This window comes from Contarinia nasturtii, unplaced genomic scaffold (genome assembly GCF_009176525.2).
Source record: "Contarinia nasturtii isolate CC-2019 unplaced genomic scaffold, AAFC_CNas_1.1 Cnas_scaffold_493, whole genome shotgun sequence".
In the NCBI taxonomy this organism is placed as follows: domain Eukaryota; kingdom Metazoa; phylum Arthropoda; class Insecta; order Diptera; family Cecidomyiidae; genus Contarinia; species Contarinia nasturtii.
In genome coordinates, this window is record NW_022197846.1 from 2,819,140 (window position 1) to 2,834,786 (window position 15,647).

Here is a 15,647-nt window from a genome sequence, read left to right on the forward strand (position 1 = left end):
ATAATAATTGACATTAATAATTGATAGTTGAAGAAGTTTTCCGTTTTAACGATAGTGTTTTGCTGTTGTCCTTTTTATTTTTCAATAGTATTTTATACGTACACAAAGTGTGTGTGTTTGCGTGTGTGTGCGCTGTGTCCGATGTGTGTAATAGGTTGAACTGTCGTTTCAATATCTGTGTTAAACAAAATATAGATATATTTTCATGTAGCGTGAGCGGACAATTTTCAATGTCCATGCTGCGTTGATGTGTTCAATACACTGTATTGTTGTATCGTCGAAATTCATGCTCAATACAATTTGTTTGATAGCCGCAATATTTCAAACTCGATACCGTTCGAAATCGACACAACGGATACCAGTCGGGCCAGTGTCTTTTCTCGCATTGGAGTGCGCACTTTCCGCTCAATTTGCATTTGAAATTCAAAGTACATACAACCGAATTTCTGTGTAATTTGCCGTGATTTTCACATAATTTCGCAGCAAATTCAATCGTCGAATGAATCTTCATGAATCATTACGTATTGCTCATTTCGATAACAAGTATAAATCCGTTGCAATCATTCGATAGCAGTTAGCATTTATCGTTTATCCATCACATCGTGAATATCGTATTTTGTGATTTTGTTTCCTTTTGTTGATTTTTTTGTTATTGTTATTTTGACGGTTTTTTTTCTTCGGCAAATCAATTTCTTCAACAGTAAATCAATTGTTGAATACATTAAAATATAATAATAAATAAATAAAAAAAAAATTGTACGTACACCAAAAGTAAAATGAAGGGATCAATTGAAAAACAGCCAGGACTCAAATGGTTCAAAAATGTTCGAAACTCAATGTAAATATTTATAAATTGTGAATCGTCGAAAACGTAACGCCGTGTATTCGATAATAAAATAAGCCGAACATCAACTAGTTTGCATCAAAATGCCGATCCGACGTAGAAAATATCATGGGCTGTACTTTCATTCATCTGCGCCAAGAGGTAAGTGTGATTTTCTTTTTTTTTTGTTCATTTAAAACAATCGGGTTATTGTTGATCGTGAGCTGCAAAAATAAAAGAAATCAAGCGATAGTCACCGAACACTTGATGAAGTGCACTTGACTGAAATCATTTTGTGAAATTCATTGTTTTTTTTTTTGAATTCCAAAATTTCAATTCAATTGAATTGCCATGTTATTCACAGCATAAAAAATGAAGAAAACATACAGAATAAGGTAAAAATAAACACAATGTTTTCACGTCAATTCTAAACGTTTTTATTGTGAACAACCTATCATGATTAAGCACATTACAACAATTGACTGATATTGTTGATTCGGTTTTCAGTCTTTTTTTTAGTGCTTGATTTATGTTCGTTTCGATTTTTTCACACGAATAATGAATATGAAGCACATGCTCTTGCTCTATGTGTGTGTGCAAAATGATGCAGATATTGGGTTTGCGTGTCCAATTTGAATTGATTCAAATATCGCTTTTTTTAACTCGTTCTTTTTCATCCAACAAAAAATACCAATCGGAAAAAGCAGTTTTTCACACAAACTATAGTCTCCCCCATTAAAATGTTTAGTTAAATTATTTAACATATGATTCGTTGAGAACAAAAATGGGAATATTTAATAATGTATTTTTAGTAAACTTCTGGTAGAAGATGGCTAAGGAATGTCTTGGAAACAGTTTCAAGGAAAAATTTTCCGTTGACATTTCGCCATTATTTCGCGTCAGTGGTACATTCCCAGTTCTATTCTCAACCACTCATAATATACTCGTTTTCAATAAGATCTTATCAATGCTTTCATTTGAACCGTAATTTGTACTCAAAATTTTAAATTAATGATTCAAACGATTTGAGTTGCGTTCAAAGAAGTGTTGAACGGATTCATGGCAAAGAAACGCTTTTGAAATATATGATTGCTTGAAGGTGAACCAATGCATTTTCAATGGATCTTATTGAACATGTCTATACAATAAATATAATGCGCATTATTTCACAATGAATTTTCAAATGATTCTACACGTGGAACACAATACGAGCATTTTATATCGATGAAAATAGGCGGATGGTCACATTGTTTATTTCTTCTATAGCGTAGCATGTCTATTAATCAATTCAGTCAGGTGGAGAAAATCAAACTACTAAATCTATACTCAAAATGCGGAGATTATTGATTTACTACAATTCAAATGACCATTAAATATTTATCGAAAAGATATTTACCTTAAAAATAACTCAGGGAATCAATTAAGTTTGTATATTGCGTACCGTATTCACTTTTAATTTCTGACATTTTTATGAACTTTTCAAAAAAAAAAAAAAAAAAAATGATCCAGTTTTAGTTCGATCGAAAATAGATCAAATATAAAACATGTGAGACATTATTCGATGTAACACACATGAACGTCACCGGGTGGTTTCCAGAATAAACTTAGCATGCATAATTAATGCTTATTGGAGATTCTTTTCTGTCTCTTTTGTATCCATAATTTAGACACAAAATATTTCCACGTAACGTTTTCAATTGATCGTAATTCATTGCTTAATTAGTGGTTCATTTTACATACATTTTTACATTTTATGTAAAATATCATTTGATTGTTATATATCTATATCTGTTGTTGTGTTGAGAGCAAACAAAATAAAATAATCACCGCCAGAATGTTATATACGCACTACGAATCAAACAATTTTCATTGTGCTTTGGTTGTTGGATGGTTCGTTGATTGTTAAATTTTATGTGCATTTTTCCACCCTATGAAATTCACGTGTAAATACACTTGTTCAAATTGAAAGCTTCCATTTCTATATACAATGAATATTTTCATTTGTAAATCAAGCATTGCGTGTGTGGTTTTTCCCCCCACATGTATGGAAAAGTGTTGCAAGTCTGATTAATTTCGAATTTCCATTTATACAAAACAAAAAAAAAACAAATGAAAACGGTTCAGAAACATTTGGAAAGTGACATGAGTTGGTCCTAATATTCTGAGCATTTAACAGTTATATTTCAACCTTTATTCATATCAAATTTTTTCTCGAAATACAAACGGAAAACGGAATATTCATATACACCCAAAAATTAACAAAAAAAACCACAACAACTTAAAATCGAATTTTAAAAAAAATTGCTATTTGTGTCATTTATCTCATTTTAACCACCAGTGTTATTTGGCGTCTCATTAAAATCAAAAGGTTTTATTAATTTTAAATGCTGTCATAATCAAATTCTAATTTGGAGCGCTAGCAAAAATGATGTGCTATAAACCGAAAAAAAAAAAAAAACAAAAAAAAAACGGTCAATGTTGCAATTGGTGCTCAAATTACAAAAGACATCGTGGCACACCAAATTTTTGTTGTCCGTTTGTTGGTCAATATTGCCGGATATGTCATACGTTCTATCGGAACTATATCGGTTGTATACCACATTGTCAGGGTTACTGTTCCATAAATAATTGATAACCGATAGCTATTGAACGTTCTTATGTAGACACTCTTTTGAAAGTTAAAAACTCTGCCCAAACTGGGTCGATCGAACTTTTCGTTTTGTCTTGGAATTTTTAATTATATTTTTTTAACTGTTATGTGTGACACATGAATAAATAAATACATTGCGAGTCATTCAATAATTCATGTACGATTTAAAAAAAAAAAAAAGCAAACGGACATATTGGTTTTTGGATCAAATCGATTGTTGACACTTGAATCAATCAATAATTTAAATATATTATTTGTGTCAATCTTTAATTTCAGTTGTCACGATGAAAGTACGTGGACAGGATAATGGCGCAACAAGACAAGGTATTTTAATTCTAAATTCGTCTCTTTCTGATTCTATGGTAGATTTTTTGTTTTAATTGGACGACTTTTATCAAATTATAACGGAAAAGAAGTGAGAAAATATTGAACGCAAGCGACAAAAAAGGAAATTGATTGTGAACATGACAATTACGCTAACGAATAACAATTAAACACTTAAACCGTACATAATGACATTAATAAAGTTAAAGTAATCGTTTTACGAAAGACAGTTTCGTGAATTGAAACAAAAAAAATATGACACACTTGGGTCACATTTTTGTGTGCTCAATGGATTCCTGGTGTTTCTCTGTGCATGCATTGAATCTTGTGGTTAATTCGATCGAACTAAATTCTACTTTTGCGTGAAAGAATACATATGATAGATATGTAGGCTATGTTTACTTCATCAACATATAGCCAAATTCAATTCCGATGAGGTCGTTGTAGTCTCTCTTTCTCACACTCTTTCTCTCTCTCTATCTCTCTCTCTCTCTCTCTCTCTCTCTCTTACAAACTTCGTATGCAATGTGTTAATCATGACCTTATGATTATTTTATTATTGCTAGTCGAATTCTATAATTTCTTTTGTGAGTCTATTTCACAAGTTGATGTGAATGGATTGTCTTTGGCGATCGATAATAGCGAGTGGATTCGTGTCATTTAATCAGGTGTTTGATTGTTTTTTGTTGTTGTTGTCTTCTGTGTGTATTATAGCACAAGTCGCGGTCGTCAATGTTGTTTTTGTTTTGAATGCACTTTCATAAAATAAATGAAAATGATACGACATGCCCATTTACTTTGTATTTGATTGTCAATCTAATTTCTTATATAGCCATTGTAATCAAGCCGTCGAACATACGGATATGGATTCATGATAAGGACATGTGCAAGTTAACCCAAGTTCTGTGGGAAGGTCAGGGCAATCGTCTGCGTACTGAAATTTGTTCGAACAATCGTGTTCGGAAATTTCTAGACGCCGTTCCATATGTTATGAATGTGATAAAAGAAACGCATACGGCTGTGGTGGAAAATAATTTGGATGAATTAATAAATATAACATCGCCACCGGTGCCGAAAGGATTATTGTCCAGCAAAGATGTGAACGGTTTGACGCCATTGCATAAGGCGGCTGGTCTTGGACATTTGGCCATTGTTGAGTATATTTTGAGGACAAGTCCAACAACCGCTACGGATATTGACGCCACCGGAAAAACACCGTTGCATTGGGCAAATACCCTTGAGATTTATAATAAACTTGTACAAGCTGGTGGTGATGAACTTAGTACTGATTATGTAGGCATTCTTTATACAATGATTCTTCTTTCATGCAATAATTTATTAAAACATTTTGATTTTTTTTTTTCAATCGTTATTGAAGCGCATGAAAACCGCCAATTATTACCGAAATAAATCGAGTGAACTGAACAAATCATTGTTGACAGTGATACCCGAATCGCCAAGAGTTTCGCAATCGGGTCTACCGCCCAATTACGATTGGGCCATGTTTGACGAAGAGCATAACTACCAATTTATTCGAAATGTATGTATACACAGTGAGAAATATTTGAGTAAGGTTACTCTGATGTTCGGAGTTAGTAGAACGTCTACCTCAAAATTAGTTAAAAGAGTATGATTTTGTTGTGTTTAGCAGAGTTAAGTTTGAAGTGATTTTATTCATGAAAAATATTGGTATTTATACAAATTTAGAATAATAGAAAATAGTACATATATTGGGATTGACTTTATCAATATATGAATCATTAACATTCGTATTTCAAATTTAGTTTCATTTATACTGCTTTTTAAGCAGATTCATCGAGAAATCAATATTTCTCAACAGATTTACACTGGTAATGGTGTAACTCGCGTAAGTTGCATGTATGCGATTCACTTGAAAATAGTGGCAACGCACCAAAGAAAAAATGTCTGCCTTTGCCGCTATTCACTCACCTTGTTTTCATGCGTCGCCGCTATTCACTTAGATCGTTTACAAGCGACTTACGCATTTTACACCATTACTGGTGTGAATCATAATCTTTTACTCATTTTGGGGGATAGACGCTCTACGAACATCAGAGTAACCTTACTCAAATATTTCCCACTGTGTAGTAACTATAAATAGTGGTTTTGAGTGTGTCTGTTAATTATTTATATTGCATAGAACTTTGTACGAAAAAGTCATTCAACTTATGGCAGCTTTAATACGTTGAATGGAAGCGATGAACGTAATCATGGTTCGGCTGAAGTAATATCAACCATGCGAGACGATGAATCTGAATCGAATGACGCCGAAATGTTAAACGATGTAGAGACAATGGACGATGGTGAACCATCAAATGACAAACAATATGATGGAACAGCAGACGATGAACAAGAAACAATGGAACAAAATGACGAACGTAAATGAATTATTTATATTAAATTTCATATATATATATATCCTTTTTTTTCATCTGAACTTTTGTTGACGTGCAGTCAAATCAATAAACTTTCAATTATTTTTCCGTTCGCTATGTGAAAGGAAGAGTTTAGTTTCGTTGAATTTCAATTGCAACATAAAAAGAGAATATTTGATATTATAGCACCTGAGAATCAAGACGATGAGCCACAAGTAGAAGCGGAATTAGAGGCCGAACCTGAACCTAAACCAGAAGAACAAGAAGAACCGGAAGCAGACCACGAAAATGATGCAACAAACGATCAAGAAAATTCTCTGGAAAATCCAGAACAAGTAAGATTCTAGATAATCGATTCGGCCAATTCGATATAGTTCGAACATACAAAAGCGTTGATATTCGAACAAAAAAAAATAGCAATATTTAGTCGGCTGCACCATCGCACCAGCACCATATTATTGTTTAATTTCATATCCACACACTGGTCGCAACACATTTCACGAGAGCTGTGTTGCACTTGGCATTTTTTCCCAAATGTTTCTTTTTTCCATGTGTTTAGTCAAACCAATGTCTAGATTTTCATTAATCTCTGTGCAAAACATTCCGAGCGCGTACAAATTCAAAAAGTTATACGAACCATTTCAGTCAAGCAAATAACTTTCAATTTTATACTACTTACTTTTCCAACAAAAAAAAAAAAACAAAGCTACATTTAGTTTTTCATAAAGCCGAAACATTTTTTATTAAATAAAAAAAACCATCCATTATCAAATCATCGCACAACCGTCTCATCCAGATGACATGTAAGTTTCTCTATCACATAAATAACATTATTTTATTTGCTATCTTCAATCTATATCAGTGTCTATTGTCACTGAATTAATTATAAATCGTGAACATGAGCTACTTTCAACAAATGTCAAACTATCTCTCTATCTCTTTCTGTTTGATTTACATATAATTTTGAGTCGATCGCATTGCCCAATTTAAGAAACATTTCATTTTCGACACTAACGTAATTTGCCATCGACTCAAATGATATGTTTAGCCAAAAAAAAAAATTGTAATAGTTTGATATTGGTTCAGTTGTAAATCAAGTTTATTTTCCAGACCGATGATGACGCCGACAACGAAAATCAAACGGAAATGGAAAATGGCGATGCAGAAGAAAATTCAGATATCGAAAAAGCTGACGAAAGCACAGACATCGAAAATGGTGACGCGGAAAATGATGATGGAAATGACATTGAAAATGATGACAATCACACAGAAATGGAAAACGAAGATGTACAAAATGAAGAAATGATTGAAAACGGAATGTCACCCCATATTGAGAGCGAACACCAATCGCCCCGAGATTATGAACGCATTGATAGCGCTGAAAATCACGATATTCTATTCATTGATCAAGGCAATGCAATTGATACAGAATATCAAGTGGAAAATGGTTATGACTATGAACCGCCGCCACTGGAAGATGAAGAAAATGATAATCATATAACAACAATTGAAACATCGGAAATTGAGAATTTTAATGATATGGATGATTTGCCTGATTTAGAGTATGAAGAAGAAGTGCCAATGGAAATACAAAATATGAAACCAGGAAGTGCAACGAGCGGAAAATCTACCGCTCGTGAATCAGCACGAAGTATGAGAAGTATGAAAAGTGCATCTATAAAATCAACGATAGACGACAATGAAAATGAAGTTGGATCAAAACCAGGGACGGCAGAAATACAGAGCAAATCAAGCTCAGCTGTTCATAGCGCCAATGCCAGTGCTAGAAGCATAACATCAGCTAAATCTCGGGACACCGCTAGGAGCATGGCGTCAGCAAAATCTCAGGACGGTGCGAGAAGCGTGACGTCAGCAAGATCTCGAGACACCGCTAAAAGCATGACATCGGCAAAATCTGGTGGTAGTGCCGTAAGTCAAAAATCCTCAGCAAAGAGTATAAATAGTCAGAAGGGTGATGAAGGTGATGATGAAGCCGAACCCATGGAAATCAACGATGAAAACACTGAAAACGTCGAAAATGTCGAAGAAAATGAGGAAAATTTAGAAAGTGAAGAGAATCAAGAAGAAAAAATATCAGATCATGAAGACAACGACGCCGCAGCCGAAGAGCCAACTGAAAGTAACAACGACGATAATGAGGCTGCTGAAGAGGTAAGGGATTTGGTTGGAAAAACTTAACCGAAACCCAGTGTCATCCATTATATGTTTGTATACTAATTCTAATCCATTCTATTCTATTCTTAAAATGTCAACATTTTTATATATATATATATATATTTTTTTTTTTAAAGTGAAAAGTGGCTCCGGCCTATGTCTATATGTGTAGTTTGTTTTGTACTTTTGTCCGCACAACGCTATTTATTATAGAGCTGCAATTGTATGCGTGCTGAATGTTCAATAGGTTTTATTTATAGAGTATACCAATGGTATATAAATAATAGTGGAAACTCATTAAATCTAAAACAAAACATTTAGAAATGGGAGTATTTCCATAGTTGTTTTTTTTGGATAACACACTTCGCATCTTTCCACATAATTCCACAAATAGCAGTTAGAAAACACAATTTCGTAGTAAAATTGCATTGATCAAAACGTCAAAATGCTACCACAATTATGTTAAATGATGATTTATTGGAATAAAAAACAAATCAAACCGTATTATGCAGGAAAAACAAAGCGATCATGAAACGACTGTTGCAAATGAAGAAGATAATAACGATGACAATGTCACGTCTGAACACTCAGCCGAAATTGAATCTTCTGAAAATCAACAGAAAATTACCGAATCAAATGGAAAAGATACAAGCGATCCGGTTATGGAAGTTATTGAGGGAGTTGTTCATGGCGAGCCAGACAATAATGTTGTTCAATCTGCTAGCCGCTTCAGCTCTGTCGACGACGAAGACAATAAAGTATGCAAAGTGAATTTTTTTATACTTAGCAAAAAGTGAACTAAAAAAAACGCTTTCAATTCGTATATACACTTTTCAAAATTTGCATCGATTTTGTTGTTTGTCAGTTTTTGATTGAATCATGTGATTTTTCTTTGATCTTTTTGAAATGAAAAAAAAAATTTTTTCGAATAAATTCATCGCAAGCAGAATGAAGGGAAAGTGCATCAAGTTAGAATAAGTTTTGTTTTGTTTTTTTTTTTAGAAATATTTACGCGCCCAGACGATAATTGATAGGCAGGATATGGAACAATTGGCTGCAATGGTTTTGAGCGGTGATGGTCAATATTTGATTGGTACGAAATCAAGTCAGCCCGAAATACAAGCCTTTATCGATAATGTGCCTGCGTACATGGTAATTGTGTGAATATCATTCAATGAAAACTAAATTCAATTGTTTATTTTGTTTTGTCTCATCGTGTTAAGAATAAAATTCGTCGTGTTCACATTGCGGCCAGAGAAGGAAGCTTACGAGACTTACAGGCAGCATTGGATCGACGCAAGTTTGCCATTGCCAAAGATGATTGTTCACCGGGAAAATGTACTCCAATTCATGTTGCCACCATTTTTGGCCACGCAAGTAAGAAACACCACCACCCCTCATTTTCCATAACCAAAAAAAAAATCGTTTAAAGAAAATCCGTTGCATTTTTCATGTGGAATCGATTAATCTAAATTCAAATCGATGAACCATTTTCGTATGTTCAGTTTTTCGTTTCAATTTTGAGCGAGTCATTACTTCCATTTCCGTTCATTTCAACGACATTTTCATTTCAAAATTGATTAACATGCCACCAATTCCAATTCCCATTCCAAGGCAAGACTAATGAATTTTTGCATAAATTATTTTTTTCACGTTCGATTCGTGTGATTAAAAATGCATTCAGTAATGGACGTTTCTCTCTCTCTCTCTATGTGTGTGTGTATGTGTTTGTGGTATAAAACTGTGAATCTATTTACATAGGCATACTACGATATCTGGGTGGTCGTTTTCCTGAAACAACATCGGCGGTTGACGAGAACGGACGAACTGCATTACATTATGCAGCCACTATAAAAGACAACGGACACTTTTATAATTTGTTAGTTCATTTGGGATCGAGCCCGAAAACCGTCGACAAGGTGACACCTTGTTTAATTTATCCATTAGTTGTTACATAGATCTCACTCAACTTCATACGGATTTCTAAATTTTTCTTATCGAATCCAATAGTTTGGGCATAACGCTGAATTTTATTTAAATCACGACAAATCAGAGAAGATTCTTTCTCATGCTGATTTGCTTAGAAGCTTCGGTGTAGCAAGTTCGGCTGCGGATGGCATGCTAAATGATCAAGGTTAAATCATTTTTCTTATCTACCTCTTACAATTTATATATTAAAATTAAATTTTTTTATATTCATTTTTTTTTTTTTTGAATTTTTTTGCCAATTTATTTTCGACTCGTTTCAATTTACTTTTTTCTTTGTGGCTTTTTATTTTTGCAATAAATGTATGATAAATAAAATATGTGTGCCAAAACAAAACAACGAATTTTAAACGAAAACGTATACATCTATAGTGCCCGATGACTTGCACAGTGCACGACGTGAAATCGATGATTCGGATGTGTTGAGTACATTGGAGCGATGTTATCAAATCATTCACGATGCATCGAAACTGAATAGCAAAACAATCGAAAATCGTACAAGAAAATTACATCCAAACAATGTACCGGGCAGTGCGTCGTCATTGTTTCGATCAACATCGAAAGCGTATTTGGCAAGATTTTTAAAACGTAGTGTATTCGATAAAATAAAAGCGCGTCAAACACGAATCGATCATAATTTATTCGATGTGATTTGGCCAGCAATGAAAAAACGTGACTCATTAAGTTCAAATCCGGATTTTGAATTGCACATGGACGGTGGAATTGTTGCGCCCGATTTGGATGTGTTTGTTGTATTCCAAGAATTTCTTGTGCCACTCATTAAAGACTTACATTGTATCGATATAAATAGTGATTTTCAACCACATCCCGAAACACAATATTTTCCCGTTAGCAAACGTAACGATTATACACTCAACGAAAACGTGGACAGTGACACATCGAATGAAATATCGAGCATAAATTTAGATAAAAGTGGAAAATATGTGCGTGCATGTGTAATTGAAGTAAGTCGAAATTTGGAACGATTTGAATTACCATTGAATTTAACCGTTGGACCACTCGAACAAGTCGAGCGAATAATCACCGCAAGACTTTTAAGCACCGATTTTTTGCGAACGATTGAAGAAAAAGAGCCAGGCATTTATTATACAATGAATGAAGTACTTGAAAATCCATCTGAAATCCGAACGATTTTAGCAACAAAAGGACTGCTAATTCCATTGCTAAGCAACGATGATCCATATCAAAAGGCCGAATCAATGGCCATCAATGGCCGATATTGGCCATATGCTAGAGGCGTTTTTGTTAGTGCTTCGTATGATTTTGTTGCATGGATCAATTGCCAGGAGCATTTACGCATTTTATGTTGTACGAACAGCAATTCAGCAGCGAATATTGGTCGAACGTATATTAAAATTGGAAAGGCAATTATGTACTTAACCGAACAAATTGAATTTCGAAATAGCTACTTTTTGGGTTATCTAGCAGCACGACCAAGTTTCCTCGGTACATCACTTCGAATTACTCTTACCTTGGAGCTACCACATTTGATAAAAGAACCGGATAATTTACAACATTTGTGCAATGTTCGTGGCCTGCGAATGTCGATTAATCACCATTCATCACATATTCGTGTATCAAATCTGCAAGCATTATCCGTTAACGAATGGAAAATCTTTCAAGATTTCTACACCGCCGTCGCAAATATTATTCAATTGGAAAAGGACTTGACGATCGACAACAATAATCATATAACCACCATGCTTATGAACATCTTTCGAAAGAAACGGAATAGTTTTGATGTTCAAAGTAGTTAATTTATACGCAATAAATCATAAACGTGAATCATCATTCGAAAAAAACAAACAAACAAACAAACATTTCGCAGCCAAAACATTTTTATTGAAAATTGTGTACAAAAAAAAAAACCAAAAAAAAAAAAAAAAAAAATTAAAAAGAAAATTGATTGAGTGCCTCGAAATTGTAAAATGTGAAACATTTTTTTTGTTGTTGTTTTAAAAAGTTATATATTTAAAGAGAAATGTATACGTTGGAAAGATTTTCATAACGATTCGAACTCAAGACTTCGTATAATTCCAATCAATCACAAATTCATAAAATCAAATAACGAAATTTGATCCGATCCACAACTAACAGCTAAATAAACAAAAAAACAAACAAAAAAAATGCCCATTAAAATATATACCAGCACGAGCACACACTTGAAAACAGAATCGTTTTGTTGAAAAATACATATATATCTATATATTAAAAAAAATATACATATCATCAACCTTCGGCCTTGGTGTCCTAGGTTAGTAACATTGCTTAACTCCTTATTCTGGCTTTGTGCACCTATTCTCTTGATAGAACAGAGAAAAACAAACATTATTTGCTGCAATCGCACAAGCAAACACATTTCCCCTGTCTTTTTGATATCTATCTATATTTTTTTTTTCGCACAACCGTCAAAATGCTTCTTCTATCGAGAACCAAAAAAAAAAAACAAAATCACAAGCAAATCAAGCATCAACATTTCACTTGCGCATATTTTGCAAGGCAAAAACAATTCTCATTTTTGGAAACGTGATTTGTATCGGGTTTGTTGTTCGTTTTATGAAATATGCATTTGTGATTTAGTTGTTTTTATATGTAGCATAGTATTTTCGTCATTCAACCGAATTGTATGAATTGAATCGAAGTAAATTGATCTAAAGTTAGTGAATGTGTGTTGTATTGAGTCGCAATAAAAATCTTTCCAACTGAAATGTGGTTTTCCATTGAAAGATAAAATTGATATGTACAAAACGCATTTTATGAATCCGAACAAATCCAAATTTCCAAAATTGATGTGATTTTGCTGGTTTGTGAAATAAAAGTGCCCTCCCCCTAACTTAAAAAAAAAACAACTAGTTTTTGTAGTGGTGACTTGGTTTAATTTATTTTCTACAAAAAACTTTTTTTTTAATTTTCCCCCGTTACCCGATCGCTATAAACAATCCATATATGTGTTTTCTCTCCTTCAAATCAACAAAAATGAAATGTGTAAAATCGATGTTATATGTTTATCTTTGTAAATCGAAATGATTGCAGGTAAAAGAAAAGCAGAGAATCAATCAGGAACACCACTATTTCAAACGGACGAAGGACGCTATTTAGCTGCAAGTAATTGTCGTTTTCCATTTAAATTGGCTTACGAAAAAACGGATATGCATTAAGATTGGCTGAACAACACACTAAAATTAACAATCTCACTTCATATTTCATTATCCACATATTGTGCTCACAACAGCTTTAGGTGATCCACTTATTCAAGGATTAACTGAAGTAGCAAACAGTCGTCCAGCAAATCCGGTAAAATTCTTGGCCGATTATTTGCACAGCATTGCAGACAATAAGAAAAAAATTGTAATTTCTTGTTTATTTGCACATTATGTTTCTGATTTTTTTTTTTTAATTTACTCACAAAAACAAAAAAAAAGAGCAAAACAGATCTTTCACGGTCGTAGCGAGAATATATAAAATCGAAAAATGACTCACCATTGAAAGATCTACATAACGCCTTTTTTTATTTTTCGTGAGAACGTATTTAAATTTCTTATTCAATGAATTTAAATGATATCCATAACAGAGAAACAATCAACCAGAATTGCGAGACGAAGGGCAGGAGAAAAGAGAAAACCAAGCGCAAGAACAACCACAACAGCAACAGCAAGCAGAGGAAATTCAACAAGTCAAAATAAAACCACCGCCACGTAAAATGGATCTATCGCAATATGATAGCATCGATGATGATAATGTATCACCGAATCATGCACCAGAGCCAGCACCTACAAGCGATGAACGAGTAATTCTCTTTTTATTTTACTTTTACTCATTTTTGATCGAAATGAAAAATCAAACTTATTGATATCGATTTTAGGACGAACACGGTCAAAGTGTGTTGCATTTCGCATGTGCTCGTTCGCACGGTCGAAATGCATTGATTCAATTGATTGAAGATTCTGGCGTTAGCATTGCATATCGTGATGAATTATATCGAACAGCCAGAGATGTTTCGATGCAGGCTACACAGCCAGAAAATACACGCGAAATTGATAAGTATATTCTGAGTCTTGCAGCCAGAGGTGAAAATATTTGATCATTTTAATGAATCAGTCCGATATTAATTTCGGTTTTTTCTTTAATTCCATCATCATATAGGTTCACTTGATGCCATCAAGCATCTGCTTGTCGAAGGTTATGATCACATTATTGATGTTCATGATGATGAATCGATAGTGACAATTGCGTATGCTCGTGGACACGAAGAGCTGGGCAAATATCTCGAAGCCATACCAACTTTTGAGGTTTATTGGCTTTTTTATTCTTTTGCCAATTGAGAACGCTGATCATTTCTTTTTTTTTTTCTAGACAAATCGTGAAAAATTGCATCGTGCCATTAGATATGGTGACATAAATACCGTAGAACAAATCATCGAATTGCCTGAAGGACGTTATCTTGCTATCGCTAAAAATTATTATGGTGAATATTCGTTTTGAAAGTGAGAATAGAAAAAAAACAAATTCTTTCAATTAAAATGAATAAATTTTGTGTATCTCAGGTCGAACGGCTTTGCACATTGCTGTGCTAAAAGAGAAAGAAGAAATCGTACACTACTTGGCAACGAATATCAAAGAAACTCTACTTATTGGTGATAATGTGAGATTAAAAAAAAAACATAATAATTGACTTCAAATTGTTTAACTATTTAAATTGATTTGTCCTTATACAGCTCGAACGAACCGCACTTCATTATGCAATGGGAGTGAGCTCGGTGGAAACTCAAAGCCGAATACTGATAAAGAACGGCGCAAAACGTGTTCTCAAAGATCTAAAAGGACGTCAGCCGAGCTACTATTTCATGAACAAATCGGACATAACGCGCTTACAAGAGGAGGAAGAAGAAGATGAACTATAAACCAAATCAAGTGCTGGCAGTTATCAACATCAATTCAAACTCCGTGCATTGTTAAACTTGTAAATTCTTTAGATTCGTTTCAAAATGCAGCACAATTTCTGCACCATTTATTTGTCCCTCAATTCGTAGAGAAAACGTTATTCAATTCATTTCAGTTCAGTACAATATAAAAATACTCGACTATTACAATAACACGCATTTTAATACAAAAAAAAATTATATTGTTTATTAATTTCAACAAATAGATCAAATAAAATGGCAAATGAGCAAAATAGAAATGTTTTCTTCATTTATCTCTGCTATATACTTAATTCAAATTGGAACTATTGGCATTGCAAATGTTTGAAACGAAAAAAAAGGCTTAAGTACTT

The 15,647-nt window shown here is 33.6% G+C and overlaps 1 protein-coding gene across 4 annotated transcripts; it reads left to right on the forward strand.

Annotated features, from left to right (window-relative positions):
* Positions 1-455: 455 nt before the first annotated feature.
* Positions 456-15,503, forward strand: LOC116339242. Of its 4 annotated transcripts, XM_031765012.1 has the most exons (21): positions 456-985; positions 3,750-3,797; positions 4,630-5,090; positions 5,176-5,337; positions 5,959-6,196; positions 6,380-6,528; positions 7,304-8,365; positions 8,881-9,126; positions 9,371-9,520; positions 9,592-9,745; positions 10,130-10,287; positions 10,379-10,502; positions 10,727-12,127; positions 13,436-13,480; positions 13,608-13,723; positions 13,947-14,162; positions 14,238-14,442; positions 14,519-14,664; positions 14,729-14,840; positions 14,920-15,017; positions 15,091-15,503. In XM_031765012.1, exons 1-21 carry the CDS (start codon positions 928-930, stop codon positions 15,274-15,276), a joined length of 5,535 nt encoding a protein of 1,844 aa, XP_031620872.1. In that variant the 5' UTR covers positions 456-927; the 3' UTR covers positions 15,277-15,503. The 4 variants fall into 4 exon arrangements, with proteins under 4 accessions (XP_031620872.1, XP_031620870.1, XP_031620869.1 ...); XM_031765010.1 differs by lacking the exon at positions 10,727-12,127 and having other exon boundaries at positions 459-985; positions 13,409-13,480; positions 13,608-13,669; XM_031765009.1 differs by lacking the exon at positions 10,727-12,127 and having other exon boundaries at positions 461-985; positions 13,409-13,480.
* The last annotated feature ends 144 nt before the right edge of the window (positions 15,504-15,647 follow it).